Below are 27249 nucleotides of genomic sequence, written 5' to 3' on the forward strand. Positions count from 1 at the left end.
TATATGGCCAACGATATTACTAAAAAATTTTATTAGATAAAAAAAAACATTTTTTAGTTATTCTTTTTATCAGTTCAAAACATATTTTAAAAATTGGGGGTTTTCAAAGAGAATGAGTAGTTTTATTAAATGGTTTTCAAATGAAAGGTTTTGAAGTTTATTTTGTCCACTCACTGAGAGTTTTTCTCAAAATTTTGTTTACGAAGTTCCCCCAGGTAGAAGCGATCACTAAGGTTGGACCGTACCACGTTGATGCAACGAGATCCATTTTAATTCGATTTAATCGTTTTCATACAATATTTTACATAAAAGTTTTGGGCTCACACTATGATTTATCAAAAATATTTATGTATTTGTTAAGTGCATGGCTCATACTTTGAAAAGAGTTTTAAAGGTCAAAGTTTCAGTATATTTATGGGCCCGAGGTTTGGGGCGTTACAATAAGGGTTTTAGGGGTGGTTTTGGGTGTAGAATATGCATGTCGGAGCTTATAATTTTTGCACATATTGTCTGTTAGTTACTATTTAACCTTTGGTGACTATCTTGAGTAAGGAAAGCCTAAATTTGGTTGTGAACTCTGCGTAGACCTTAGTAGTGTTTGTATTGAGTGTATTGATATACTTGGTTTTGGCAAGAGAGTCTTGAGTCTTGAGTTTTGCACAAAAATCTATTTTTTCTGGTTTTGGTGGTCTGACCCCGAAACAATGATTTTGAAAACTGTATTGTTTGACAAAGAGTTTTGATTTGGTTTTTGGTAAGCAGAAACTAGATACCCTAGTGGTCATTTCAAAACTAAGATCACCTTAATCGGACCTCATATGCATTATTTATGCATTTTCTAAGTTGACCCTGAATTTCTGAAATTTGTCAGCTAGCAACTATTTTATTTTGCATGTCTAAATTTTCTAACCTCTCTTGTGTTCCTTAAGATAAAGGCCCTCTCTTAACAGTCCAAGGTATGTGTAGGGCCTTACTGAAGTGTATTGTTTAAAGTGCTATTAGCTTTCCACTTGATTGGGATTTGAACTTAATTTTTCAAACATTTGTATTTATTTCTCTCTTACATTCCTTGGAAATGTCTTTCCTCCTAGTCTTTACTCCAAGTTTTAGAGAGTGAAAATGAGGATATCTACTAGGTTCTGTTTGGTTCTTTTTTGAATGCACACACCACTTTGCTCTTGACTCACTTCATAAACATTCACTTTATTTTTCTAGAACTTTGGACACTTGTTTCTCTCTCTCTCTCTCTCTCTCTCATTTTTTCTTTGGCTAGTTAAAATGGGAATATCTAGTAAGAATAGATTCTGTTTCAGTATCTGTGTCACAGTATTTGTTATAGTGATTACATTTACTATTTTCTTTTTTGTTTGAGTTGGACTATAAGTAGTAGTTCTTAAGTTGCACCTAGTTTACATACCTAAAATTGGCTATTTAAAATAGAATCAATGTTCATAATTATATAAATAAGCATAGAAACATCATAAAAAAATTACCAATTTAAAAATGGTGACTGTCATACAGTTACCAATTCAAAAACGGTTTATATATATGTTCCAAAGATACAGTTTATGTGTTTTTTTATCATTTCATATGATTTTTTTGTTTGTAAAATTGTTATGTTGGAGGTTGATTTTAGTAATTGGAAAGTAGATTAGCTTTTGTTAAGATGTTTGAGTTAGTTAGTGATTGGATTTTATTATTTATGTTTTAGTATATCTATGACAGTATCTGTATTTCAGTATCTGTGTGACAGTATCTGTTTCAGTATCTATTTAGATTTTTACTATTATATTGAAGAAATCTTGGCTTTTTCTACAGGCTATAGTTTCTAATTTCTCAATTACTCATATTTTCTAGCTGAATTTGTGTGCTCTATTAAGAATTGGTGAATGTGCGTTGTTTGAGTTAGTTTATGTGTTTTTTATCATTGCGTATGATTTTTTTTTTCCAATTTTTTTACTCAAACACCACTTCAACTATAGAGGGTGTACTCTCGTACTACCCAAACTTTTTTTTTTGGCCAATTTACCACTAGAAGTTATCAATATGTGTCAATGTGGCACCTACCATCCATATTTCTATTAAATCATCAATTTTTTTCTCAAATTTCCTAGTTTGCCCTTAAGTATAATTAAATATTACTTTTGTAAAATTCGTTAAAAATAACTCGGGTCTCAGAAAAAATCACCGAAAAATCATACGGACTCGTCTTAATGAGTACTAATTATCTAAGGGGTCAAATATTATTTTTGACTTCCAAACTATTTTTGAAAATCACAACTTCTTTAAATAAATTATTAAAATCACATAATAAATCTCAAATAAAATTTTAAAATTTACAAGGTCTCACATCGGGGGGTAAGGGTTGATTGGCTGGATTTTTTTTTTTTTTTTAAGTTTAAAGTTTTATTTGGATTTTAGTTTTAGTTTTTTTTTTTTTCAGATATTCTATAATATGAATTGACAATAGTACCCTTTAAGTTAATAGAAAAATTGACAGAAATAGATGGCAGGTGCCACATTGACACGTATTGATAACTTCAGGTGGTAAATTGGCAAGAAAAAAAGTTTGGGTGATATGGGAGCACACCCTCTGTAATCTAGGTGATATTTGGACAAAAAAGCCTTTTTTTATCTTGTATACTCGTTATGTTGTAGGTTGATTTTAGTACTTGGAAAGTAGATTAGGTTTTGTTAAGATGTTTGAGTTAGTTAGTGATTGGATTTCATTGTTTCTATTTCAGTATCTATTTTGGTGGTTTTGCATGTTCCATTGTAATGTAGAATTGTAATGTTGAAGTTTTTGGTTTAGTGTTTATTATTTTATAGTGGTGTAAATGTTGATTTGGTGATTGTCACACAATTACTAATTTCGAATCAGCAACTGTCACACATTTACTGATTTTGAATGGGTGACTATCACACAATTACTGATTTCAAATTAGCTAGTGACACACACTTACTGATTTCGAATAAGTGACTGTCACACAGTTACTAATTTTGAATCAATGATTGTCACACAATTATTGATTTCGAATTAGTGACTGTCACACAGTTACTGATTTTGAATTAGTGACTATCACACAGTAACAAAATTTAGGGTGAAATTATTGCAAAGTAGTTTAGGTTTTTACTTTTATTTTGAAGAAATCTTGGCTTTTTTGCTGCAGGCTGCAGGTTCCTCTTATTTTTATGAAATTTGCAAAGGGTTGGATCTTGCTTGGAATTTTCAGTTTCCAGTCATGAAGCGATTTTGTACCTGGTTCAATTGGGTTAAAATGAGAAGACGTTGTATTATGTGATGATTATATAGTTCCATTAGTTTCTTAACTAAATAGTATTAGTTTGTTAATTAATCACAGTTAGTTAGTTAGTTAGCTTTAAAAACGGTGACTGTCACACAGTCACCAATTTGATGTATATTCATTTTTTGCATTTTAGTTGTTTTCGTATATTGTTATACAGCTACTATTTTAGTTTTTAAGTGACCATTTTTTTAAAAATGCTTTTGTGGAGTTTAAAAGTCATGTGGTATTCAATTAAGATTTTTAAAGACTTTTAAAAAGTTCGTAAAAGTTTATGTGTATTCAAGTAAGAATTTTAAAGAGTCTATAAAAGTCATGTGTCATTCAATTAAGACTTTTAAAGACTTTTAAAAAGTACATAAAAATCTCATTATATTTAAAAAGTCATTGACTTTTATGAAATTCATTTAATGATGGATTTTTATTGACTTTGAAAGACTTTTATGTGTATTTCAAAGTCATTATAAATCTGACATCTCCTCTGCGGATTTCTATACTCTGTAGAAATCAGTAGAAGTTTGTGAAATTCTGTAAATTCTGCAAATGTCTGTAACTTAAAAAAAGTCTATAAAAGTTTTTATAAATCTATATACACTACACCCCCCTTATTTGTTAATCACAATTAGTTAGTTTGTTAGCTTTACTTTGGATATGTGTCAACTTCTGGTTAGTTGTTGACTTTTTTGTAATTTTTAAAATTAGGATATATTGCTGACATCATCGATGAGTAAGCATAGTGGTAGTTGCAGCATAGATTGACCTTTTTGTAATTTTTTGAAATTTTTAGACGTTAGTGATGTTAGTGGCGGTGGCAATGGATGTAATTGTTAATATTTGTTATTTCCTCAGTGTATAATTTCATTTAATTCATTTTAGTCAATGATGACTGTTTTGGAATTTAAGAATTATTCATTGACCTATTTGTAATATTGAAAACTTTTATTGACTTTTTTGTAAATGGCCCTAAAAAGAAACATGGATTTGGTTTAACAATATGTGCATACAAAAAAAAAAAGGATTTAATAAAATTTTAAAATTTAAAAAACGGTATCTTTTTTCAACATGTAACAAAGATATATTATATTAGCCAAATAGTATGTGAGGTTATTTTGGAATTTTACAATTTTTATCATGCTGGTTTGTGATTAAAGGTTATGTGAAAATGTGTTGAAACTTCAATAACCTTTCTGTAATTGAGTTAAAATCTTAAAAGGTGTTTGTGTAATTTTTGGAATCTTAGGAGTTATATGAAACATAATAAATCTCAGGAGATGTGTTTAGAAATATTTTTATGATGATATGGTCAATTTTTGGGACAAAATTTTAAAGAAGAAATTATGTGAAAACAATTTAAAATCTTAGGGTTTCGTTGTAATTTTTGGAACATTAGAAGTCTACACAAAACCTCAGTGTTTGTGTAAGGCCTACCACTATGCACCGGCTTTTGTGACCCAAAAGCCCAAAATGGGTCACATTTGCCTCACATTCACTCACTGCGGGCCGGAAAAGGTGAGCCAAAATAGGGTGTAACCCACTTCTGGGTCACAGCTATGAGCCAAAAATTTTGAGAGCCAAATGCTGGCTGACCCACCCACATGAAGGAAAGCAAGCTTTCCACTTGCCTGCAGCCATACTGACACAATACCAAAACTGTTTGGGATAGTGATATACCAGCGCATGCTTGGAAATTGAGATGCACCAACGGTCCAAATGGCTTGACCGTTGGTGATGAGCGGCAAGCAAGAAACGGCCGTTGGGCCCTTTCTAAATTGCAGGGCCTAGATTAAAGGACCGTTGATTATCAACGGTCCAAATGGTAGCAAATTAGTTTTGTTTAAACAAATGATTTAAAAATATAAAAAAAAACACCCGAAATTTTTTTAAAAAATTTCAAAAAAATGTTTAAAATTGTCCAAACCTTCCAACAGCTATATTCTCAAATGGGTGTATATATATCATACAAAACTCATAGTTTTTCATCACAAACTACAACTTTTTTTACCAAATTTGCACAAATTTTTTTTTCTTCGTCATGGCTCCTAGAGGAAATGCTTGGGGCGTAGCTGAAGATGAAGCCCTAGTGATGGCATACCTAGAGAGGTCTCCCGACAGTTGTCTTGGTGCCCAAAATAGAGCCGACGTGCTTTGGGAACAAATTTATCAAATTTTCAAGCGTAACATGGGGGGTGAAACCATTCGTAAGGTTGGCGGCGTTAAAGCACGATTCAAAGATATTGCGCGTGATTGCAACAAATTTTATGCTTGCTTATTGGAAGCCGAGCGAATGCGCGCAAGCGGTGCAAATGATGCCAATGTGGTAAGTTTTTATGCATTTATATATTTGTATGATTATTTTTTGTTTTATCAAATTATCAAGCATGTATATATATTTGTATGATTATTATATGTTTTGTTTATAAATGAAGCATATTTATATAATTGTATTATTATTTTTTGTTTTGTTTATGTATCAAACATATTTATATATTTGTATGATTATTTTTTGTTTTGTTTATAAATGTAGCATATTTATATAATGATATTATTATTTTTTGTTTTGTTTATCTATCAAGCATATTTATATATTTGTATGATTTTTTTTTTGTTCTGTTTATAAATGTAGCATATTTATATAATGGTTTTATTATTTTTTTGTTTTGTTTATTTATCAAGCATATTTATATATTTATATATTTTTATTTTTATTTTATTATTGTAGTTTACGCAAGCACTTGAAGGTTTTCGAAATAAGACTGGATTCAAGTTTCCATGGGTGCACATGTGGAAACCAATAAAGGAAAGTGCAAAGTACGCTGCGGTTCATGCTCCTGTCCGGTTTAGTGATCCAGAGACCCCCGCCACCGACGATGCCGACACTCCCGCCGATGATGATCCTGAGGAGGCCGATCCAGTCATACCACTTGGCGAGGACGAAAACCCACCACCATTCCAACCAATAGGTTCATCGCGGCTAAGGCCACCAGGGAGAAACTATGCAAAACGGGCCAAGGCAACCGAGCCCGTCCAAACTCATATGGTTGAGGCAATAGATCATTATAATGAAAATTCAAGGGTTTTCATACAAACGAGACTTGATAGGGAGCGTGCAAGGAGTAAAAGAGACGCCGCAAAAGAAGCAAGAGAAAAGGTGAGGATCGAGAGGCAGCTAGAATGGAAAGAGCAAAATATTATGGGCCAAGACCTCTCCAAAATGAATGAAGGGCAACGGATGTATTGGGAGCAAAAGATGGCTGAAGTCATTGCAAAAAGGCAAATGCGTGCTAACCACAGTTCGGAGTACACTCCATCTGGATACTACCCGGATCTTTCCAACCTCAATCAATCAAACCAGGGGTACCCGTCTAATAATTAGAATGAGACCTTGTATTATGTTTGCTCTTTAATTGTGTTTTTTATTTTGAATGTTAATCTTGTTTTAAATTATGTTTGCTATTTAATTGTATCCTTTAATTTGAATGTCAATCTTGTTTTAAGTCATGTTTGCTATTTATTTAAGTCATGTTTGCATTTCCACCCAACATTGGATTCTAACTTATTATGGTACAACTCCAATGGATGCATGCATGCTCTACAGTAGATAAGACTAATGCATGCTATCATTACTGCATAATAGGCATACTGTTGAAAATGACTACTCAATCAAAGTACATCAAATGACTACACCATCATAAAGCAAATGAATGTGGACCATTCAATCCTGATCTCACATGCATGTGGTTTTAATATAAATACCACATAATCAACATGTTACACTCAATCTTATTTCAGGATCATTTTTCATTCCATAAACACTAAGATGAATCCTTTGTACATGTATTCATCCTCCTCCTAGTCTTCGGACTCTGATGTTGAATGGGATAGGGAAGAGGATGGAAGGGAGATGGTGGGTCAGTTGATCATGTTAATGGGTCATACTGTCGTCGCCGGACATCCAAGGCATGGCGGTACTTCTTCAAGTCGCCGGTACACACACCGGAATCGAGAAGCCTCCCACGAACGTCTCATGGACAACTACTTCATCCCCTCGCCAATCGAGGACACCGTGACTTTCCGCAGGCGATACCGCATGCATCAACCGCTATTCAATAGGATTCTCGAAGCGGTTTGTCTCCAGGATGAGTATTTCCGTCTAAAAGTTGACGTTCTCGGTAGAGCGGGTTGCATACCTCACCAAAAGGTGACTGCGGCACTGCGGGTGATGGCATATGGCATTCCGTATGATTTGGTCTCAGAGTCAATGACCATTAGCCAAACCACTATACGACAGTCATTCTTGAAGTTCGTGAGAGCCATCACTGACGTCTTCGGACCGGAGTATCTCCGGAGGCCTACCCCGACCGATTTGAGAAAATTTTTGTGAAAGGGGAGCCATAGAGGATTTCCAGGTATGATTGGTAGCTTGGATTGCATGCATTGGGTATGGCAAAATTGCCCAATGGTCGAGCAAGCTGTTTACCGTGGGCATTATCGTGTCCCAACAGTTATCCTTGAAGCCGTTGCAGAGTACGACACGTGGATATGGCATGCAAATTTTGGTATACCTGGGTCGAATAATGATATCAATGTGTTGGACTGTTCGCATCTCTTTGATGATATGATTTCCGGCCGGAACCACAGGGTGAAATTCACTGTGAATGGGATAGACTACACCATTCCATACTATCTTGCAGATGAGATCTACCCTCAATGGTCTACTCTTATTACTCCATTGCACAGTCCCGTTCTTCCCCACCACAAGTTGTTTGTCTCTCGACAGGAGAGATACAGGAAGGATGTGGAGAGGGCATTTAGAATTTTAAAAGCCAGGTGGCAGATTATAAAACTACCTGCTCGTTATTGGCGTCCGATTGAGTTTGGGTATATCATGAAGGCGTGCATAATATTGCACAATATGATCGTGGAGGATGAGCGCCATGAGGATGACTGTAGGGATGACCCAATAGACCCAGAAGCAAGCACTAGAAGGGCAGAAGCTGAATATGAAGGTGTAGAACCATGTCCGACCGGTGCCGCTCCATCATCATTACCTGAAATGAATATTTGTCGGAATTTGCTTAGGGACCGAAATGTCAACGAATCCCTAAAAACCAATTTGATATCTGGATCCGAGAGGGGAACCCACCACTTGCCCCAACCCATTGAAATCGGAATCATGGTTCATCAATGTTGTTCTCATTATCGTATGTTAGGTTAATCTTCGTTGTTGATCATGAAGTTTGTTATTTGTCTTTGTATTTGCCGTTTAAGTGTGTTTGTGTTTGTCGGTTGCAGTTTGTGAAATGAAATAAAGGCATTGATTTCTCTTAGCTGACATGACATGACACAACCATCACATGCTTGCAAAATAATTCACTGAACCAATGACAAGACTATACACTGACTCCACACTCCATCTCATGCACAACACTGTTGCTTCACATGTGAGATTCGAGTATCTGTGAATCCATCAGGGAATCCAATGGGCAAGTTATCATGCTTTTTTCCCTATAAATACCAAGATTTAACTATAAGGCTAACACATCCACATAATTATCGTTTAGAAATGGCTTCCTCTTCCAAGAAAAGTGTCAGTGAGAGCTCCAAGCAAGGCGTCGGTGAGAGCTCCAAGCAACAATGCGATCAAAGCTTGTGTAAGTGCCTCCCTAACTGTGCTGCACCATTGTGCGATTATTGTTTAATGATGGAGCGGGCAAAAGAACCAGACTGGAAGTTCTGCAAGTGTTCGGATGATATTTTGGTCCCTTTGTGTGAATTTTGCATGAGATTGGAGCTCAAGGATCTAGCCAACCACCCAAATCTTCGTCACTAATGGTTGAACCACTTGCCAGAGCCCAAACCACCCGTGCCATACACCTGCGGGAAGAACCCTCCGGTTCAACCATGTGATGAGTGTGAAACCGAACAGAAGATCTCAGATTGGTATAATTACGGGGGTGTCAATTCTTTGTCATCGGACTCCGAATAAGAAGTTCGCTTCATTTTCTGTCATGTCGAATGCAGTTGTTGTTGTTTTTTCTTTAAATCATCGTATTGTTCTTGTTTTTCTTTTAGTGATCGTGTTGTTCTTGTTTTTCCTTTAAATCATCGTGTTGTTTTTATTGTTTGTTGTTGTTGAAGTCCCGATATTGTAAGGTTTATATTGTCTAATTTATGAAATTTTCTTATTTTAAATATATTCAATATTGACCTTATTTTAAAGGTCTCATTAAAATAATTAAGACCAATAGATTAGTTTTTATTATAATTTAAATTTTAAATTATAAATTAAATATAAAATAATTAATATTAGTAATATTTTAAATATGTATAAAATACTGTGACTCAAAATAGATTACAACACCATTACAATAAGAATTGGGTCACAGCACTATTTGTGATCCAAAATGGGTTTTAGGTTACAAAAAATGGGTCTTAGCATAGCGGAAGGCCTAATAAACCCCAAGAACAGCACCAGGAGAGAGACGAACGCAGAGACACACCCAAACTCAGAGAGAGAAAAATTGATTTCGAGCTACTTTGTTCTGGGCGTGTCTCGATCTGTCTTCTAAAAAAGCTTAAGCGAATTGCAGCATGAGCATCGAGCAGAGTCCTCAGACATAAGACATAAGCCTACTTGCCAACTGAGAATTGAATCCCCCTATAATGCTTTGTTCACTTCAAAAATTAGCCAAATCTCGTGCTAACTACCTCTCCTCACTCGTCATCATCAACAACGGCGTCGTTTTGACTGGTTCAAGGCCATCATCATCGTCCACATTCCCAGCAAAGGAGGTAGTCCTCTCATTCAAAGAATGGTTCAACACCCAAAACGACGTCGTCCTCGACCGAATCTCCCAAATCCTCAAAACCACCACAAACGACGAGGGAGAAATCGGCATGCCGTTTCACCACCACCACCGCTCCTCCGCCGACTTGGAGCTCTCCCATCTCAACCTCCGCCTCAACGAGGCCTTCGTCCTGGAGGTCCTCCGCCACGTCAGCAACCGCCAGGACGTGCTCTCCTCCCTCAAGTTCTTCGACTGGGCCGGCCGCCAGCCCGGTTTCCACCACACGCGCGCCACGTTCAATGCCATTTTCAAGATTTTGTCGCGGGCGAAGCTCATGTCGCTGATGCTCGACTTTCTTTCCAATTATCAGAAACAACGGTACTCGTACAGGGTTCGATTCCATGATACTCTGGTCATGGGTTACGCGGTAGCGGGCAAGCCCGACATTGCGCTCCAACTGTTTGGTAAAATGCGGTTTCAGGGTCTTGACTTGGATGCCTTTGCTTATCATGTGCTTTTGAATGCTCTAGTGGAGGAGAATTGTTTCGATGCTGTTCAGGTCATTGCCAAGCAAATTGCTTTGAGGGGTTTCGAGAATGAGGTCACACATTCGGTTATGGTCAAGTGGTACTGCAAGAAAAACCTGTTAGATGAGGCGGAAGGGTATCTGCGGAAATTGATGGCAGATGGGCAGACCGTCAATGGGGATTCCGTGAGTGTTCTTGTGGATGCCCTTTGTAAGCATAAGAAGTTCCAGCATGCCGGGAAGTTGGTGGAGGAGTTTCGAGACTCGGGGGTGGTTATGATGGAGAGTGCTTATGGTGTGTGGATTCGTGATCTAGTTCAGGCTGGGAAGTTGGATGCGGCGTTGGAGTTTTTGCAAAGCAAGAAGTCATTGGAAGGGTATGTTCCCCATGTGTTTAGGTACAATGCTTTGATATGCAGGCTTTTGAGGGAGGACCGGCTTGAGGAGGTTTGTGATTTGTTGATAGAGATGAAGGAGGGTCAGATTTCCCCTGATAATGTCACCATGAATGCTGTCTTGTGCTTCTTTTGCAAAGCGGGAATGGTTGGTATTGCGCTGGAGTTGTATTATTCGAGGTCTGAGTTTGGGCTCTCCCCTAATAGTATGTTTTACAACTATTTAATTAATACTTTATGTGGGGATAACAGCATTGACGAAGCGTATGAGGTGTTGAAGTATTCTACTGAACAAGGTTTTTTTCCGGGTAGGAAAACGTTTTCTATACTGGCAGATGCTTTGTGCAGAGAGGGAAAGCTTGATAAGATGAAGCAGTTATTTATTTTTGCATTAGAGCAGAACTTTTTGCCGAGTTCCTCCACATACAATAAGTTTATTACAACTCTTTGCAGAACTAAGAGGGTAGAAGATGGTTATTTGATACATGGGGAACTCAACAGAACAAATAAATTTGCTAAAAAGAGTACATACTATATCTTGATACATGGTTTTAATAGGTTAAATATGGGGGATATTGCTGCCAGACTTCTTATTGAAATGCAAGAAAAGGGTCACTCACCGACTCCTGCATTGTTCAAAGATGTAATTTGCTGTCTATGTGATATGGAAAATCCAGACAAGCAATTTTTCAATTTGTTGGAGATGCAGCTGTCTTGTAGGGAGCCCTGTTGTCAGATATACAACTTTTTCATATATGGAACTGGGCATGCCAAAAGGCCCAAGCTGGCAAGAGAAGTATTTGAGATGATGCAGCGAAGTGGGATTGAGCCCAATCTGAGATCTGATGTTCTTATGTTGCAGAGCTATTTGAAGAGTGAACGAATTTCGGATGCTTTGAATTTCTTCAATGATCTGCACCAGAGAAGAAAGATGGGGAGAAGACTATACAGTGCCATGGTTGTTGGTTTATGCAAAGCCAAAAGGGCGGATATTGCACTTGACTTCTTGAGGGAAATGAGAGAGAAGGGAGTGGTTCCAAGTGATGACTGTTATGAGTTTCTTATACAGTTGCTGTGCTGGAATAAAGAATATGATACAGCGGTCAATCTCATTAATGACTTGGAGAAAGTTGGCCGCCATATTACATCCTTTATTGGTAACATACTTCTGTTGCATTCTTTGAAAACACAAGAGCTCTACAAGGCTTGGGTTCGTCTAAGAGAGGTGCAAAACGAGACGTCTGATAGTTCAATGCTTGGTTTGCTTATTGGTGTATTTTCTGGCCGAATTAGGGTGAACCACCATATTGACAACTTGGAAGAAGTAATTGAAAAGTGTTTTCCTCTAGACGTATACACATACAATATTTTGCTGAGAAGATTAAGTAATGGCAGGATGATGGACAATGCATGTGCATTGTTCTATAGGATGTCCCAGAAAGGGTATGAGCCTAATCGATGGACTTATGACATCTTAGTACATGGTTTTCTTAAACATGGGAGGACATCTGAGGCGGATAGATGGCTAGAAGCAATGTACCAGAAAGGGTTTAGTCCAACTAAGTCTACGATGCTATTCATTTAATTGGCATTCAATAAAGTCACTAGAGGAGTGTCTGACATTTACTAGATATCAAACATCCGCAAGGTATTTCTCTATTCTCAGGTGAGGATATCTTAGCTTTTTTCTCCATTCTCAGGTGAGGATATCTTGGCTTTTTTCTCCATTCTCTTTTACTTGTAAATTGCACACATATATATACTTTCTGTATTGGGTGCTTACTTTGTTTATATTGTAATATGCACTTAGGGGTTTGTTATATACTTATATGGTATATTTTTTAAATTTGAAAATGTAAGGGCTCGTTTGGTATCATTTTTTAAAAGTATTTTTGTAAAACATTTTTGCAAAATGAAAATAAGAAAATGAATTTACAGAAAATGAGAAAATGAAAATGAGAAATTGTGTTTGGTAACTGCATTTTCAGGCCTCCTCTTTTTCTCTCCCCCTATTCTTCATCTTCCCAAATACCCACACACAGACCACACACACAGATGCACATTAAAATCAACAAACAAACAAAAAATAAATTGTCTGTAAATGACACACACGTGGAAGGCAAGCTTATTACATATATACACTAGACGTATTGGCTCAGAATTAATGCCTTTTTTGCCACCGTCTTCTTCTTCTACCTTTCTTCCCCAATCTCCTCATCCTTTCTCTCTCTCTCTCTCTACACATCCTAAAAATAAGATCTTGAGACCTCTGAATCAAGGTTTCTATCCAATGGACTTGTTCCTTGCCAGGTGACTTTTGAACTCAGGCTGGCTTCTTCAATGGGCTGGAGTCTGGGCGGCAGAGAAAGAGGAGAGGGGTGAGGAGAGATAGTGAGGGGTTGGATTTCTTTCACTGGGTGGGTTGGGTTTCGGGGTTGGGGCTGGGGTTGAGGAAGGGAGGTTTTGGTGGTGCTAGTGGCAGAGAGAGAGAGGAGAGAGAGTAGAGAGGCGGGGAGAGAGAATGAGGCAGAGAGAGTGGCCGGCGGTCAAGGTTGGGGTCAGGGCGGCGATAGGGGTTGGGTTTCGCTGGGTTAGGGTCGGGAAGGAGAGGGGAGGGAGGTATGTAGGAGAGAGGGAGGAAGAAGAAGATAGTAGGGGAGGGGGGTCTATGGGAGAGGAGGAAGAAGAAGATAGTATAGGAAAAATAGAAAACGAAAAATAGAAAACGTCAAAATGACGTTTTCTGACTTACAGTGTAAAAGTTCAAAATGTTTTCAGAAAACATTTTCAATTATTTAGTAAAATGTGCTACCAAACACGTTTTTTGTCATTTTTATTTTTTAAAAATGAAAATGAGCATTTGAAAATGATACCAAACGGACCCTAAATGATCTTGTGTTATGTGGAAATTCTATGATGAATTTAGGGACTTAATATTGTTTCTTCTCTTTCCTTCTTAATGATGAATTTATGTTGACAAGTTATATTTATATAAGACCGCTGTAGAGATTTATTGGGGGACAATGTGGAGTCTTCTCGGGACAAAGTCAGATTTTGGGCTTCTTTATGGTCTTCAGTTTCACCAGCTTTTAGAGAGCTGTCAGTTTCTATTATTTTGTTGGATTGGAAAGCTGCACTTGGGTAGGGTTGCTTCAGGTCTTGTGTTGTTGTTAGGTTTCTATATGTGTTTTTCTCTCTACTTTTATATTTGTCAAGGGTTGAGGGCTGATTGTTGTTATGTTAAGATAGGTGGATATCTTGTCCACTACCTTTATATTTTATAATTATGTTTTGTTTTAATAATTTTGTTTCTCATAAAAAAAAAAAAATAGTAGTTGAGAAGTATTGGGTGTGAGAGAAGCATGACTAGGCACAATTGGGAATGTTTGTGGAGAATGGGAATACCTGCTGAATGTGTAAGACCCAAATGGTTTAATTTGATTTATGAACATGCTTGTTGATGTCAGAACAAATTAACTCTTTTTTCTTTTTTTCAAAAGTTTTGGAACTTAAATGAATGGATTTCTATTAGGTTGCCAGGAGTCCAAATTGGCTTTGCCTTAGTGCAGCCTTGAGACCGCATTGGGTTTCTTGATTGAAAAGTACTCCTTTGAGTGAACAAGTTTATTGTCTATGATTTCAGTAATCAAATTGTATGTCACTGTTAATTGTTGTCAGTCAGTAAGTAAAATTGGTAAGAATTCACATTTTGTATAATATTGACAAGTAATATAATCACCACTTTTATTACTGTACTTAAGGTCTTCAATCAGCTATGTAGTTCTATATGGCCTTTGTCTAGAGTGGTCTTGATACGTGTTATCCGAGTCTTTAGATTAGACAATGGCAATTTGGGTCAGGGCATCTCTTGCATGTTATGAGTTTGGCCATTTAGGTGGCCAAACAATCAGAACGTGGAGGTGTCATTGTATTACCATTTTGAAGCTATTTCACCTTGCAGGGTGATTTGAGGATTGAAATAACTTGGCCTGCAGCTAATTGTGGCTGCTAAGAAAAACATTGTTGTTTATGGTGAACAAGCTATGCTTCTCCATATGTTGCTTCCACTGAGAAATATAATAAAATTAGGATTATTTTCAGACCATCCTACTTTGATCCTAAAACTAAGTGGCAATTTGTATTTGATGCTGATTTATATACTTTTATGTTGGCATTGGTCATCATAGTTGGTTATGTGCTCATTGTGCAACATTAGGATGTACTCTTCCCCTATTCCTCAATTAATAAATGTATTTGGGCTCTATTTGGACATTGGGGACAGTAAGTGAAAGAAATTGTTTGCTTAAGAAATAAGGTGGCCTTTCTTAAACATTGTACAATTTCCTTTCCCTTGTCCTTTTCAAGACTTGCTCTGCAAACAAAAGAAAAAGTGTCCTGTGGAGGTCTAATCACCTCAGTGTGCATTTAATCTTGCTAGAGTTACAGGAGCTTTGCAGAGCAACTTGTGAGTCTATTTTACTTGCTGCTGCAATTTTTAAATGCTTAAGAATGACCTACAAGAGTATTACCCTAGGGTGAATTCATACTTTTTCAGTATTCTTTCTATATTATATTAGTGAAACATCTTATGTCCAATTCTTTGATTGTTTTTTAGCACTACCTACTAGAGTATCAATTGCTGCCTGAAATAAAATAGAATCCTTGTATTTAGCTAAACAATGTTGTGCATTCTTAAAAATTTTCTTTTACAGAGAAGAGAGAAACAGATAAGTGAAGTTAGAATTCAACATCTCGGTGACAGATAAGTTGTTATCCTTGCTGGTAATTCAGAAATTACTTGATTTCTAATGTTTGCATAATCATTTTCAGAGGCTAGGAGGAGAAAATGTTTGCAGAATAACCCAGAATTGTCCAGTAATGATAACCCTGTAGTTTTTGACACCTCCATTGTACCTTGGTGGGCATGGATAAAGAGATACCATTTACAGTTCTTATAACATTTACAGTTCAATCGTAGTTCAATCTAAGATGGTGTCTCTCTTAAATGTTTAGGAGGAAAACTGGCCTCTCTGAAGAAAGAAGCAACTATAAATAAAACAAGATTGATCGAGTGCCAAATTTCAATATATACCAAGTCCAATTAACACTTTTCAATAGTGTGTTTAGTCGTGAACAGGTGTATTGTGCTTAATTTCATTTGAGTTCCAAGTGGTTCATAGTCCAAATTGAAAAGATGGCCAACCGTATTTTTCACAGACCAAAAATTAAATTAAATAAATGATATTTCCACAGTTTATAATGCAAAAGAAAAAATGTTAAAAAGGAAAAAAAGAAAAAGAAAAGGCTGATGTAGAAAGAGATGGATGAGATTGCTATAAAGAGCTGAGTTCATACTCATTGTCTAATAGGAAATCCACCAACCTTTTGCCACAAAAAGTTAAAAACAAAACTCACATGGTTCATGGAGAACAGTCCAAACTATTACACATCACTATCTACTCAAAATGAATAGAATTAGCTTTTTTTTTTTGTCACTACACTCATACATGATACATTGAATACTTGTAAACCACTAGCACCACTTAAATGGCATGCCCAAGAAGTGAAAATCGCTTCCGTGGCCTCCAAGTCATGACTGCATTTATACGAGTCAATGTGCTAAGTATATGCTACTTCCGAACCACAGCTCTATATGCTCCTCTTATGTGCAGAAAAATGCTAACCATGTCACCCAAAGTTTTGAAATTGAATGCAAAGAGATTCATGATTCTTGGGGACGGCTAAGCCAGTTGATTCGGCCTTTGGCTCCTTTAAACCAGTTAGAAAGGCGACCGATCAGAGAAACTTACAAGGCAATCTATGGAGAGGACTTGGTAAGTAGGCTCCAAAAGGCAGAACTAGTGACTGGGGTTTCACCAAAGTTAAGTGCAGCCTTGTGGATGTGGATGATTGAGCAGCATGAAGGTGATGCAATTGTGGTGCGAGAGGCCCTGCAAGGTGATCATACAAACTATAACGCTCTTGTAGAGGTTTTTGTGGTTCGAAAATCAAGTCAAATCCTTGTCATCAAACAAGCATATCACACCCGATTTAGGAGGCACTTGGACCAAGATATCATGAATATTGAGCCTCCCCATCCTTACCAAAAGGTAATTACTATATTGAATATTGTCAAATCATTTTGGAAACAAATTTTGGTAAGTTCAGCAGTGCCAAAGGGCAAAGGCAGGGCAATGTACATGGCTGCTACACTGGGTTATAGCCCAAGGCAGCCTTTGCCCCAATTTTTTTCACCCCATATAATTTTTGTTTATTGACAGTTTAACCTAGACAGCTTCAATTTTTGGGTGGTATTTGTGCAAATTTCTCCAAAAAAGTAACAACAACAACAACACTTGACAACAATGATGGCAATGATACATCTTAATTTGTTGGTGGAAGCCATCCACGAAATTCGGTCAGTGGTTTTTATGTTGTGGGGGCCAATCATGGTGTCCTGAACGAATGGGCGCATTAGACCATTTTCCCAATCTTTGATCAATTTGTTGACTTCACAAGCTAATAGCAAGTTTACCCAGGAGAGCCTACCTTGATGCAGGTGCCTATGCCTATGCCTCTATCATTAGAACTACAAGACGTCGTCGTCCAAATCACAACAGTAGTCGCATAGAGTGAATTTGGTTCGATCGTCACACTTACACAAGCTTCAGTCTAGTTCTTGTTTGCATGGAGCAGAGCGCTCTTAAGTGTCTGTCTCTTGGCACTATTTTTGGAGGATGATGTCATTTCTAACAATTGAAGATGGATGTGTCAAGCTACTGATGGATGCTTGGTATTTATAGTGGCAAATGTCTTGACCTGTGTCGCACCCTAAAACCCATGTATGCGGCAGAGGCATCACCTTGAATGCCCCAAGGAATTAATACCAATAGATCAGTATTAATTCCCCAAAAACCTAAAGGTGGGTTAAACCTTTTTATTTAAATAGATTGGGTTGGATCAGAGTACCCATTTCACAGTAAGATCTTTTAAGTAAATAATAATAACAAAATAGATAAATAAAATTAACCAACCCGCCAGGGTGGAATAGTTGAATCAACACCCCAAAAAGGGAATTACCAAAGTATAGCAAAACCCAAATAAGTTTACAAACTTATTAAAACATAAATATCATTGTTCAAATATATAAGCTCCCAAAGGGGATAAGCATAAGATAACCAAGGAAAGGCCGGAATGGCTGCAAGACAAAAGACATGAACAATGAGACCTTAGGACACCAGACAAGAGACTTCAACGCTGCGCACCCCTCAATCAAGATCGTCTCCAGTAGGCATATCTACATAAGCAAGAGAAAAGAACACAAGACAAACAAAGTAGGGGATAAGCATCACATACGATCATTACTTCCCCTGAGGGGACCCTGCTAGGTTTGAAAACCTTTAAAACCTATACCAGTGAAAAATGGTTTTCCAAAACACCAAAATATTTCCATAAAAACATTTGAACACCTCAGCAACAGCAGTATATGGGAAATATGCATAAAAACCCACAAATAACAATACTCATGATCAGATGGTCAATACACATTAGGTATTTCTATGGTCAGCCGTAATCAATGAAATAGCTACCATAGTGAGAGTATCATGGGTAGTATGGATAGGAACTCGCAATTGAGTAACCGTACCACCTGCCACCTGATCAGTTATGAGCAACTGCTTCGCACGAGCATACGCTGCAACGTAATTGCGTTGGCTAAGCCCTTCATAACTTTATTGATCATTTTTTCTATAAGGTTTAGGGATTTGAACCCAAAGTCACAAGTTATGATATATTTACTCTCAAACCAATCATAATAAACATAGAAATAACATGTTAAAACAGTTTAAAAACTACATATATACACACAAAGTCCATAGTCAGGAATGTAGGATAAATCCCTCTACCTAAAATCATATGCTCTTCACGTATTCTCTTCCACAGCCTTTCAAGTTTGCTCACAGTCCTATCTTGGCAATTCCTTAGCAACTAATCACAATAAAAACCTTAACCTCTTAACATACAACTCGACAACTGGGTAATCTAGGAAAAGACAATTTTGACAAAAAAAAAACAAATTCTAAGTTAGGGGACGACAACAAATAAGGAAAGACGGTATAATCTTTCATTTAGTCACACGTCGCTAGTCACTAGTCTTAAGTGGACCAAACTCTACTATTTCGAAGCTAGTTAAGGGTTTACAAGTTTCAAGTTTTATCTTAAAGTCAAAGCACTTGGCTAATTGGTTTAACTTAAACCAATTTCACAAATTAATTTAGATTAAACCAACTTAATGTCTACAATAGAAACTTGCTAAACGTATAGCATGCTATTAACCTTTAATTAAGTAATTAAATCTCCAAAATAAAGCTAGGCATACTTAAATAATAAATAAATCCTACTTAATTCATCTAAGCATGCAAACCTAAAATTAAAGCCTAAAAAATAAATAAGAAAGATTAGAACACTTACTCAGTTGTAGACCTCCTTACAGGCTCCACTCCTTTGGACTCCTTCTCCTAGAGCTTGCTATCCAAAACTTATAAACTATGTGAATTATCTTCCCTTTTGGTTTGTCTCTTCTTAGAGAGACTCCCAAAGAAACCAAGGAGTGAGTATCTCAAACTTCACTTGGTGGTGGAAGTGAAAATGAGATATAAAGGTCTCTATTTATAGGCACTAGAGGAATGAAAGAGGTTGTAAGTTTTCAATGTGGGACAAAACACCTAAAAATAATACCAGAGAGATTAGGAAATTGCTAAGAAGGTGCACACAAAATATCTGAAGGAAAAAGACATGTGGCAGGCGTGCAGAGGAAGAGAGGAGAGAGAGGGAGAGACCATGGAAGAAGAGAGGCTGGAGCAAGGCTAGAGACAGCCTGTAATTCGCCACGTGTCGCGCAGCTATTGGAGCATGGAAAGATTAATCAAATGAAAAAGGCTGCTGGCTTGTGATCTTGGCTGGGCGCATGAGAGAGAGAGAGAGAGAGAGAGAGAGAGAGAGAGAAGCAGCTGCTCGCTGGCTTGGCTCAAGCAGCTTGGGCTGGCGTTGGGACATGTGTCGAAGGGAGAGAGCAGTAGACGAAACCTTCCAAGAGGCGGGCCGGGCTTGGTCTGTTACTACAAGTGGGCTTGCGTTGTGAGTTGGGCCAGACTAGGCTCTTTATTTCTTCTTCTTCTTCTTTCTTCTAATTTAGGCCGGGTTGGTTCCTTTCTTCTTCATTTTTCTCTGAGCTTCTCTCTTATTTCTTTTTGGGCTTTTTAATTTATAAACCTACAAAATAAATAAAACACCAATTGATAAAAGCTCATAAAATTCATTTAAACTAAATAAAACAAATAAAACCTAATCAAATCTAAGAAATAGGATTAAAACTAATATTGCCTAATATTTAACTAAATATTTAGAAATAATAACAAACTACTTATAATACTAAAAATAAGGACTTAAAATATAAGTTTTGGAGATAAAATATATACTAATAATGATGCTCAACAAATACCCCAAAACGTACATTTTGCTAGTCCTCGAGCAAAACTACAATAAAAAGAAATTGATTCCTTCAAATTTCTAAGAGAGATTCTTTTATTCGAATGCACAAACCTAGCTTGGAAACACAATTCATCTACCCTGACACTTAAGCATGCTCTCAAGAATATGAACAATAGATAAAAAATTATTCAAAGTGGTAAAATCATTCTAAGCATTCCAAAACTCAAAATGTTAGTTCACAAAACCAACAAAAATGCAAATTTTAATCTCAAAGTGAAATAAAAATTAAATCACCTTTGGAGATTTTGCTTTGACCAAGTCTCACAAGATAAATCACTCAAAAATGAAGCACACAGAGATAAGTTGATTATTTTATCTCAAGTTATATGTGAGTACGAGTAAATGTGAACAATTTTAAAAAATAACTCACAAATATGTATCATGAAGAACAAAATTATAAAGAAAAGACAAGATCTCATGAAAGGAAATCAATTACATGAAAATATTGAATCAAGCACTTTAATTCCTACTCATTCTTTCTCCACATTCCAACCAACCTTTTCCTAAGATCAATTAGGGCTTTTATTGGCTTGTAATGTAAAGGTAAGGTGAAAATGTAACACTTTTCCAAAAAGGTTTATTTGAAACTAAAATGCAACTAGGGTAATTCTTTGTTTTTACTTTTTTTTTTCTCCTTTTTTTTTTCTTTCTTGACAAATGAATTTATTTAATGAGAAATAACAACAAGAGAGGTATTTAATGCCCAAATACTTCTTCATTTTTTTTTTTAACTTCTCGGAAAAGAGGGTGATGATGTTTGAACAGAAGAAAAGACTAAATGAAGGCTCAAAAGAGGTGCTAGTGATAAAATTTTATTTAACGGAAATGGATGGCAAGAAAGGCTCAAACTTAATCAAAAATGGCCTAAAATCATTTCCTAGGTTGAGAAATGGTAATTATGCTTCAGTTGAACTAAAGGAACTTTAAGTGCAATGATTTAAAATAATGTCATTTTCAAGTAATTTGATCAAACAAGAAAGAATAATAAGATCATCAACGACAAAGTGTGGACTCAAGAAAGATTTAGAGATAATTGTATAACATTCACAAAAATAGAATAGCTCTAAACTCACTAGGGTCAAGTCTCCACTATTTTTGCTTAGGTAATCCAATTCAAATTTCACTCTTCAATTTCAAAATGCATTTATTGGCTCAAGTGCAAATATATTCTGAGTTCAAGAATTTTGAAAATTGATTCTATCATGAAGATAATATGAAATCTAATGAGGGAGATTCTTATTTTGCATGCCAAAGTATTAAAGTAAAATATTATGTATTTCCTAAGGCTAAGCATTGAATTCATAAAAATCAATCTCATCATATATATTGAAGCAATCAACACAAAAACAAAACCTAAAGGAAAATTTCAAAATCCTACCCCCAAACCTAGCTAAATCAAACATTGTTCTCAATGTTTCAAAATAAAGAACATGACACTGACAATAATTAAGGTGAAAGAGAAAGATGAAAAACTACCTCAAAGATGCTTCCCAAATCTCAGAAATTACCAACAATGAAGCACAACAAATATGATATGATAGTTTCAAAAGAGAATGAAGAGAATGCATGCCAAAATAAAAATTTTAAGAAATTAAAGACACAACTAAAAATAAAAATAAAAATAAACAAAAAGAAATAACAAAACCTAACACTACAAAAAGAAAAACACAAACTCAACGGATTATGTACAAAGTGTAAGAAATACTCATGAATTTCAAATTTGCTCAAAGAAACCTCACACAAGTGTTAATTCCTTGTTTGGTGACTCAATTCTAGACTTCAAAGAAGGTTCATGTATCATTTGAGCACCAATTAATCAAGTTAACCTTAAAACTAACCTCTTTGTCCGGTGGTTTCTCTTTGATGTTAAAAACATTGTGACTTGGAGTTATAATTTCAAAAGAGACAATCAAACCATTACCATCCTTGATTAAATCATGTGAGCTTTTGAAAATTTCCACGAAGTGACTTTTATGCTCACCTACCAAAGAAGCAGTGCAATGCAATAATAAATTAGAACTAGTCAAGACGAGTCCGTAGGAATTTTTCGTGTATTTTTCTGAGTCCGCACGCGACCAGGGTTATTTTTAATTAATTTCTAAAGTTTGTAAAAATAGGAAGTGGGCAAAGTGATACACAAGAATTAGTTTCAGGGGGTAATGCGATACAAAATAAAACTTAGGGGGTAAAGTGAGAATTGAAGTTACTTTCAGGGGACAAACTAGTAAATAAGCCTAAATAAAATACCGTTGGAAGATCAATTAGGGCACATGTCCCTACAGATAATGCACTATTATACTTAGTTGGTATTATGGACCTCTAGGTATACACACTTTGGTATTATGGACCTTAGTGCTGAATTAGTATTCGGTCGTGGATATAACGCTTATGATTTATGATGATCTTATTCACCAACGCTTATGACTTATGATAATCTTATTTAATACTTATGATTTATGATGATTTTACGCACCAACGCTTATGATCTTATTTATGTTAATAACTAATTCAATGAAGCTTTCCTTTATAAAAAAAAAATTAACATACTTGATTGTTCTTGTTTTATCATTATGATTTTAAGTATTGTTTGAGGTAATATTAATATGTTTAAGTTATTAGTTCTTACTGGGTTTGTGTAACTCATGATACTACACATTTATATTTCCAGGAAACGAGTAAACTCATGGGGAGTTTTGGGAAGAATATTGTTTCCGTAAAATAAAGAATTCAAAGTATTATATTTTCTACAAGTGTAATTTATATTTTCCAAAGTTTATGTATAATTGAACTTTTAATTGTGAATAATGGTTGTATTATGAAGTTTTACAAAATTTTATTCTTATGAAAATGGAGAAATTTATTTTCTCAACTCGCGTCACAAAATTCACGTGCCATATTTTAGTACAATATTGCACTGGGTTTGGGGGCGTGACAAATTGGTATTAGAGTTTTTGTTTTAAAAGAAAAGAATAAATTTTATGGGGTTGGGTTATATAAATAAAATAGGTTAATTAATCCTTATGTGCCTATTTGTGAGCAACTCGATCTGTGTAGTTCTAATTATAGATTTTCCATGAATCTAGTTATTTGCTGGCTTTGTATAAATGATTTACTAAAGTTAAGATATGACTTGAATACTCTTATACATCCTTGTTATGAAATATTGAATTGTAAGCTTTACTATATTTAATAAATTACAACTCTCAACAGACATGGCTCAGTCCAACTTAGCTATGGTTTTCAATATTGAGGAGACTTAAAAGTTGTATGAGGAATTTCACCAACATGCTAGACTCTTGGCCTACAACATATTAATTTGTAGATGTTAGTCATCGTTATCCTGAGATTGATATGGTTAACAAGCATACTTTGACAAAACAGTTTGCAAATGAAGGGCTTAATTTGTGGAGGGAAGTTCGGTGGATTCTAAATAACCAGGAGAACCTTAGTATTCTACAAAAGGAAGGCATGGCTGATGGGATGATTTGGAAACCCGTAAGTCAGGGAGTACCAAAGTATGAGAAACCAGCGAGATCTGAAGAGTTAGTGAATGGATTGTGAATTGTGATTTCTCTGAAAGAAAAAAAAAAAATAAATAAGTATGCATGGTTGCAATATTATACTCATCATGTGATCTAAATAATGAGCCTGTTATCGTTGGCTTGTGCGCTGCAACATCGCAATCAAAGAAAAGGTCACTTAATATAATTGGAAGAAGCAAAGACAATTTGGCTGCATATTTAAATAGAGAAGATCCCCTATAGCTGTAGGGTAGGGTGTTCAAGCTAGCTTAACATTCACAAACCAAATGATGCCATGTGGCAATAAGAGCAAGGTTTTAGCAATATGTTGTTGGGCCTAATTGTCTTGCCAACACAAATTAACAAAACACAGACTTCTTAGTGCATGTTTGTACATGCTATTGTTCATACTAATTCGGCAAGTAAATGAAAGTAGGATCGACTCGCTGCCCACAAAGACTTCTTTAATTATATTTACTTATTATTCTTGTAATCAAACTTATGTACACACAAGGTTGTTTTTAATTTTAAATTTTTTAGGAAAAAGGAAAAAGAATTATAATGACCAAACCTATATTATAATGTTCTTGTCTTTTGTAGAATTAGTTTATACTCCTAGGACTTTTCAATGGGACGGAGCGTCTTGTTGCTTGTCCATCGATCCCACTTTGTTAGCCAATCAATGTGACTCTTTGACGTAAGCCTTGTTAGAACCTAATTGGATCAACAACAATAAAAACGAATTTTTCTGCATAATAATTAATATAATACAACACTGAAAGTGACATTGGAAATTAACTTTGTGTTCTCTCCAAACATAGAGTGAAATTCGTACAACTGTGTCTTAGGAGTTATACAAAACCCAGACGCCGAATAGAACAAGTCAGCATTGTTTTTAACACCCACCACTTGGCACTCTCTCAAGTCTCATCAAAGCCGGCCTCCCCAAATTTTCTTCTCTTAAACTACACATACACCTACCAAACTCAACACTTCCCCTTCACTTCTCACTTTGGACGATCATTTCTATGTCGACATTTTTCAATTGTCTATGATTCAGATCGTCTTCCTTCTTCAATTCATGAGTTATCTTCACTAATTTGAGCGATCAACAAACATTTTATTGTTGTTGTTACAAATATATAATCGTAAATTATGGATCGGCTCATAAGCTTAGAGCCATCAAATTTCGTGGCCATAAGAATCGAACCGGGACAAAAGTGCTTCGGCCAACTCACTCTGCGCAACGTTATGTACACGATGCCAGTGGCCTTTAGACTTCAGGCGCTGATGAAGAATCGGTACACGGTGAGGCCTCAATCCGGGATCATTTCCCCGCTTGAAAAGCTCACCATAGAAATCGTTTATCATCTTCCCCCCGGCTCGAATCTCCCGGACTCCTTCCCTTACTGCCACGACTCCTTCCTCTTGCATAGTGTGGTTGTACCTGGAGCAGCCATTAAAGACTCGTCCTCGACCTTCGATGCAGTCCCGAGCGACTGGTTCACCACCAAGAAGAAGCAAGTGTTCATAGACAGCGGTGTGAAGATTATGTTTGTGGGTTCGCCTGTTTTGGCACAACTCGTGACCAATGGGTTGATGGATGATATTCGAGAATTGCTGGAGAAGAGTGACCCTTTGTGGAGAGCAGCTGACTCGGTTGACTCGGAGGGTCAATCGTTGCTTCACTTGGCTGTTGCTCAAGGCCGACCTGACCTTGTCCAGCTCCTTCTCGAATTCGAGCCCGATGTGGAGGCTCAGAGCCGGTTGGGGTTGAGCCCGCTGGAGGTTGCGGCTGCATCGGGCGAAGCTTTGATAGTGGAGCTGCTGTTGGCTCGTCGGGCAAGCACTGAAAGGTCGGATCAGCTCTCCACTTGGGGCCCGATTCATCTGGCGGTCGGAGCAGGCCACGTGGAGGTGGTCCGCCTTCTTATAATCAAAGGAGCTAATGTTGATGCACTTACAAAGGACGGTAACACCGCCTTACACCTCGCCGTTGAAGAGCGGAGAAGAGACTGCGCGAGGCTTTTATTAGCGAGTGGGGCCAAAGCCGACGTTAGGAATTCCGGAGACGGCGACACGCCTTTGCATATCGCTGCTGGGTTGGGGGACGAGTACATGGTGAAGTTGCTGCTGCAAAGGGGAACTACTAATAAAGACATCGTAAATTACAGCGGTCGAACGGCGTATGATGTTGCAGCCGAAAACGGTCACACCAGGCTGTTTGATTGCCTCCGGCTTGGCGATAACTTGTGCGTGGCGGCGAGAAAGGGAGAGGTGAGAACAATTCTAAGGCTGCTGGAGACCGGCGCGGCAATCAACGGCCGCGATCAGCATGGATGGACGGCTCTCCATAGGGCATGTTTCAAAGGGAGAATTGATGCCGTTCGAACGCTGTTAGAGAAAGGTGTGGACGTGGATGCCAAAGATGAGGACGGGTACACGGCGTTGCACTGCGCCGCGGAGTCCGGGCATGCGGATGTGACTGAGTTGTTGGTAAAGAAAGGAGCCGACGCCGAAGCTCGGACGAATAAGGGTGTAACTGCACTGCAAATCGCAGAGTCCTTGCACTATGTTGGGATAACAAGGATACTGGTCCAAAGAGGTAGTATTAATGGCGCAAAAGATCACAACATGGCATACATGTTAATGGCGCAGGCTGCGAATTCAGGTACCTTTGGGAAGAAATCGATGGGTTTAGATCAGGAGGAGAAGGGAGGGCTCATGATGAAGAAGAAGAGATCAAGTCGACCTAGAGCTCTTCGTAGGAGCTTCGATCGTAGTTCTATGCCATTGGTTGTGCTTTGATTCATTAATATATTGGGGTATGAGTATTTTTATTTATATATATTCCTCACATTTTAGAGCTCAAAATGACTCTGCTTTTGGCTGAAAGCATATATATGCGCGGAACAAGTACTTGTAAACTCGTACATATTATTATATATGTTCATTCCAAAAAACCTAAATGCATATTTTGTTATTAATACAAATTAAGTCCTTAATTTATCCAAATTGATTGTAATAATTCCTTGTATGTTATTTGGATGAATTGCATCATTTTTCTCATTACCTTCTTGTACAAATATCCATTTGCATGTATAGAACAGTTTTTAGGTGTTTGAGCTAAAGGATCAAACACTTAACGAAAATTGAAAAGCAACC

General features: G+C 36.8%; 4 protein-coding genes, 1 long non-coding RNA gene and 1 pseudogene across 6 annotated transcripts; 5 read left to right on the forward strand and 1 right to left on the reverse strand.

The window, feature by feature from the left end:
- Positions 1-7206: 7206 nt before the first annotated feature.
- On the forward strand, positions 7207-7686 carry LOC147282932 (uncharacterized). The gene has a single exon (XM_086248310.1). The coding sequence runs from the start codon at positions 7207-7209 to the stop codon at positions 7684-7686; it is 480 nt and encodes a 159-aa protein (XP_086104436.1).
- A 75-nt stretch (positions 7687-7761) lies between these two features.
- Positions 7762-8520, forward strand: LOC147282933 (uncharacterized). Its single transcript, XM_086248312.1, has one exon. The coding sequence runs from the start codon at positions 7762-7764 to the stop codon at positions 8518-8520; it is 759 nt and encodes a 252-aa protein (XP_086104438.1).
- Positions 8521-9810: 1290 nt separating this feature from the next.
- Positions 9811-12805, forward strand: LOC147282934 (pentatricopeptide repeat-containing protein At1g71210, mitochondrial pseudogene; annotated as a pseudogene). The gene is made up of 2 exons (XR_015122944.1): positions 9811-12680; positions 12715-12805. The product of XR_015122944.1 is annotated as a pentatricopeptide repeat-containing protein At1g71210, mitochondrial pseudogene (transcript).
- Positions 12806-16641: 3836 nt separating this feature from the next.
- On the forward strand, positions 16642-17645 carry LOC147282935 (annexin D1-like). Its single transcript, XM_086248313.1, has 2 exons — positions 16642-17124; positions 17574-17645. The coding sequence occupies exons 1-2, from the start codon at positions 16642-16644 to the stop codon at positions 17643-17645; spliced, it is 555 nt and encodes a 184-aa protein (XP_086104439.1).
- Positions 17646-18204: 559 nt separating this feature from the next.
- On the reverse strand, positions 18205-19621 carry LOC147282936 (uncharacterized). Its single transcript, XR_015122778.1, has 3 exons — positions 19484-19621; positions 18919-19000; positions 18205-18311 (listed from the first exon to the last, which is right to left on the reverse strand). It is a non-coding gene; the product is annotated as an uncharacterized LOC147282936 (long non-coding RNA).
- Positions 19622-25239: 5618 nt separating this feature from the next.
- LOC147282937 (protein VAPYRIN-like) lies at positions 25240-26892 on the forward strand. The gene has a single exon (XM_086249207.1). It carries the CDS (start codon positions 25240-25242, stop codon positions 26890-26892), a length of 1653 nt encoding a protein of 550 aa, XP_086105333.1.
- Positions 26893-27249: the final 357 nt, after the last annotated feature.

This window comes from Dryas octopetala, chromosome 6 (assembly GCF_963921425.1).
Source record: "Dryas octopetala chromosome 6, drDryOcto1.1, whole genome shotgun sequence".
NCBI lineage: Eukaryota > Viridiplantae > Streptophyta > Magnoliopsida > Rosales > Rosaceae > Dryas > Dryas octopetala.

Bases quoted from the DNA above. Each gene is read 5' to 3' on its own strand.
- LOC147282932 (XM_086248310.1), top strand. From the start codon at position 7,207: ATGGTGGGTCAGTTGATCATGTTAATGGGTCATACTGTCGTCGCCGGA.
- LOC147282933 (XM_086248312.1), top strand. From the start codon at position 7,762: ATGGTCGAGCAAGCTGTTTACCGTGGGCATTATCGTGTCCCAACAGTT.
- LOC147282935 (XM_086248313.1), top strand. From the start codon at position 16,642: ATGCTACTTCCGAACCACAGCTCTATATGCTCCTCTTATGTGCAGAAA. The intron at 17,125-17,573 runs GTAATTACTATA...ACCTTGATGCAG, and splicing joins CTCCCCATCCTTACCAAAAG to GTGCCTATGCCTATGCCTCT.
- LOC147282937 (XM_086249207.1), top strand. From the start codon at position 25,240: ATGGATCGGCTCATAAGCTTAGAGCCATCAAATTTCGTGGCCATAAGA.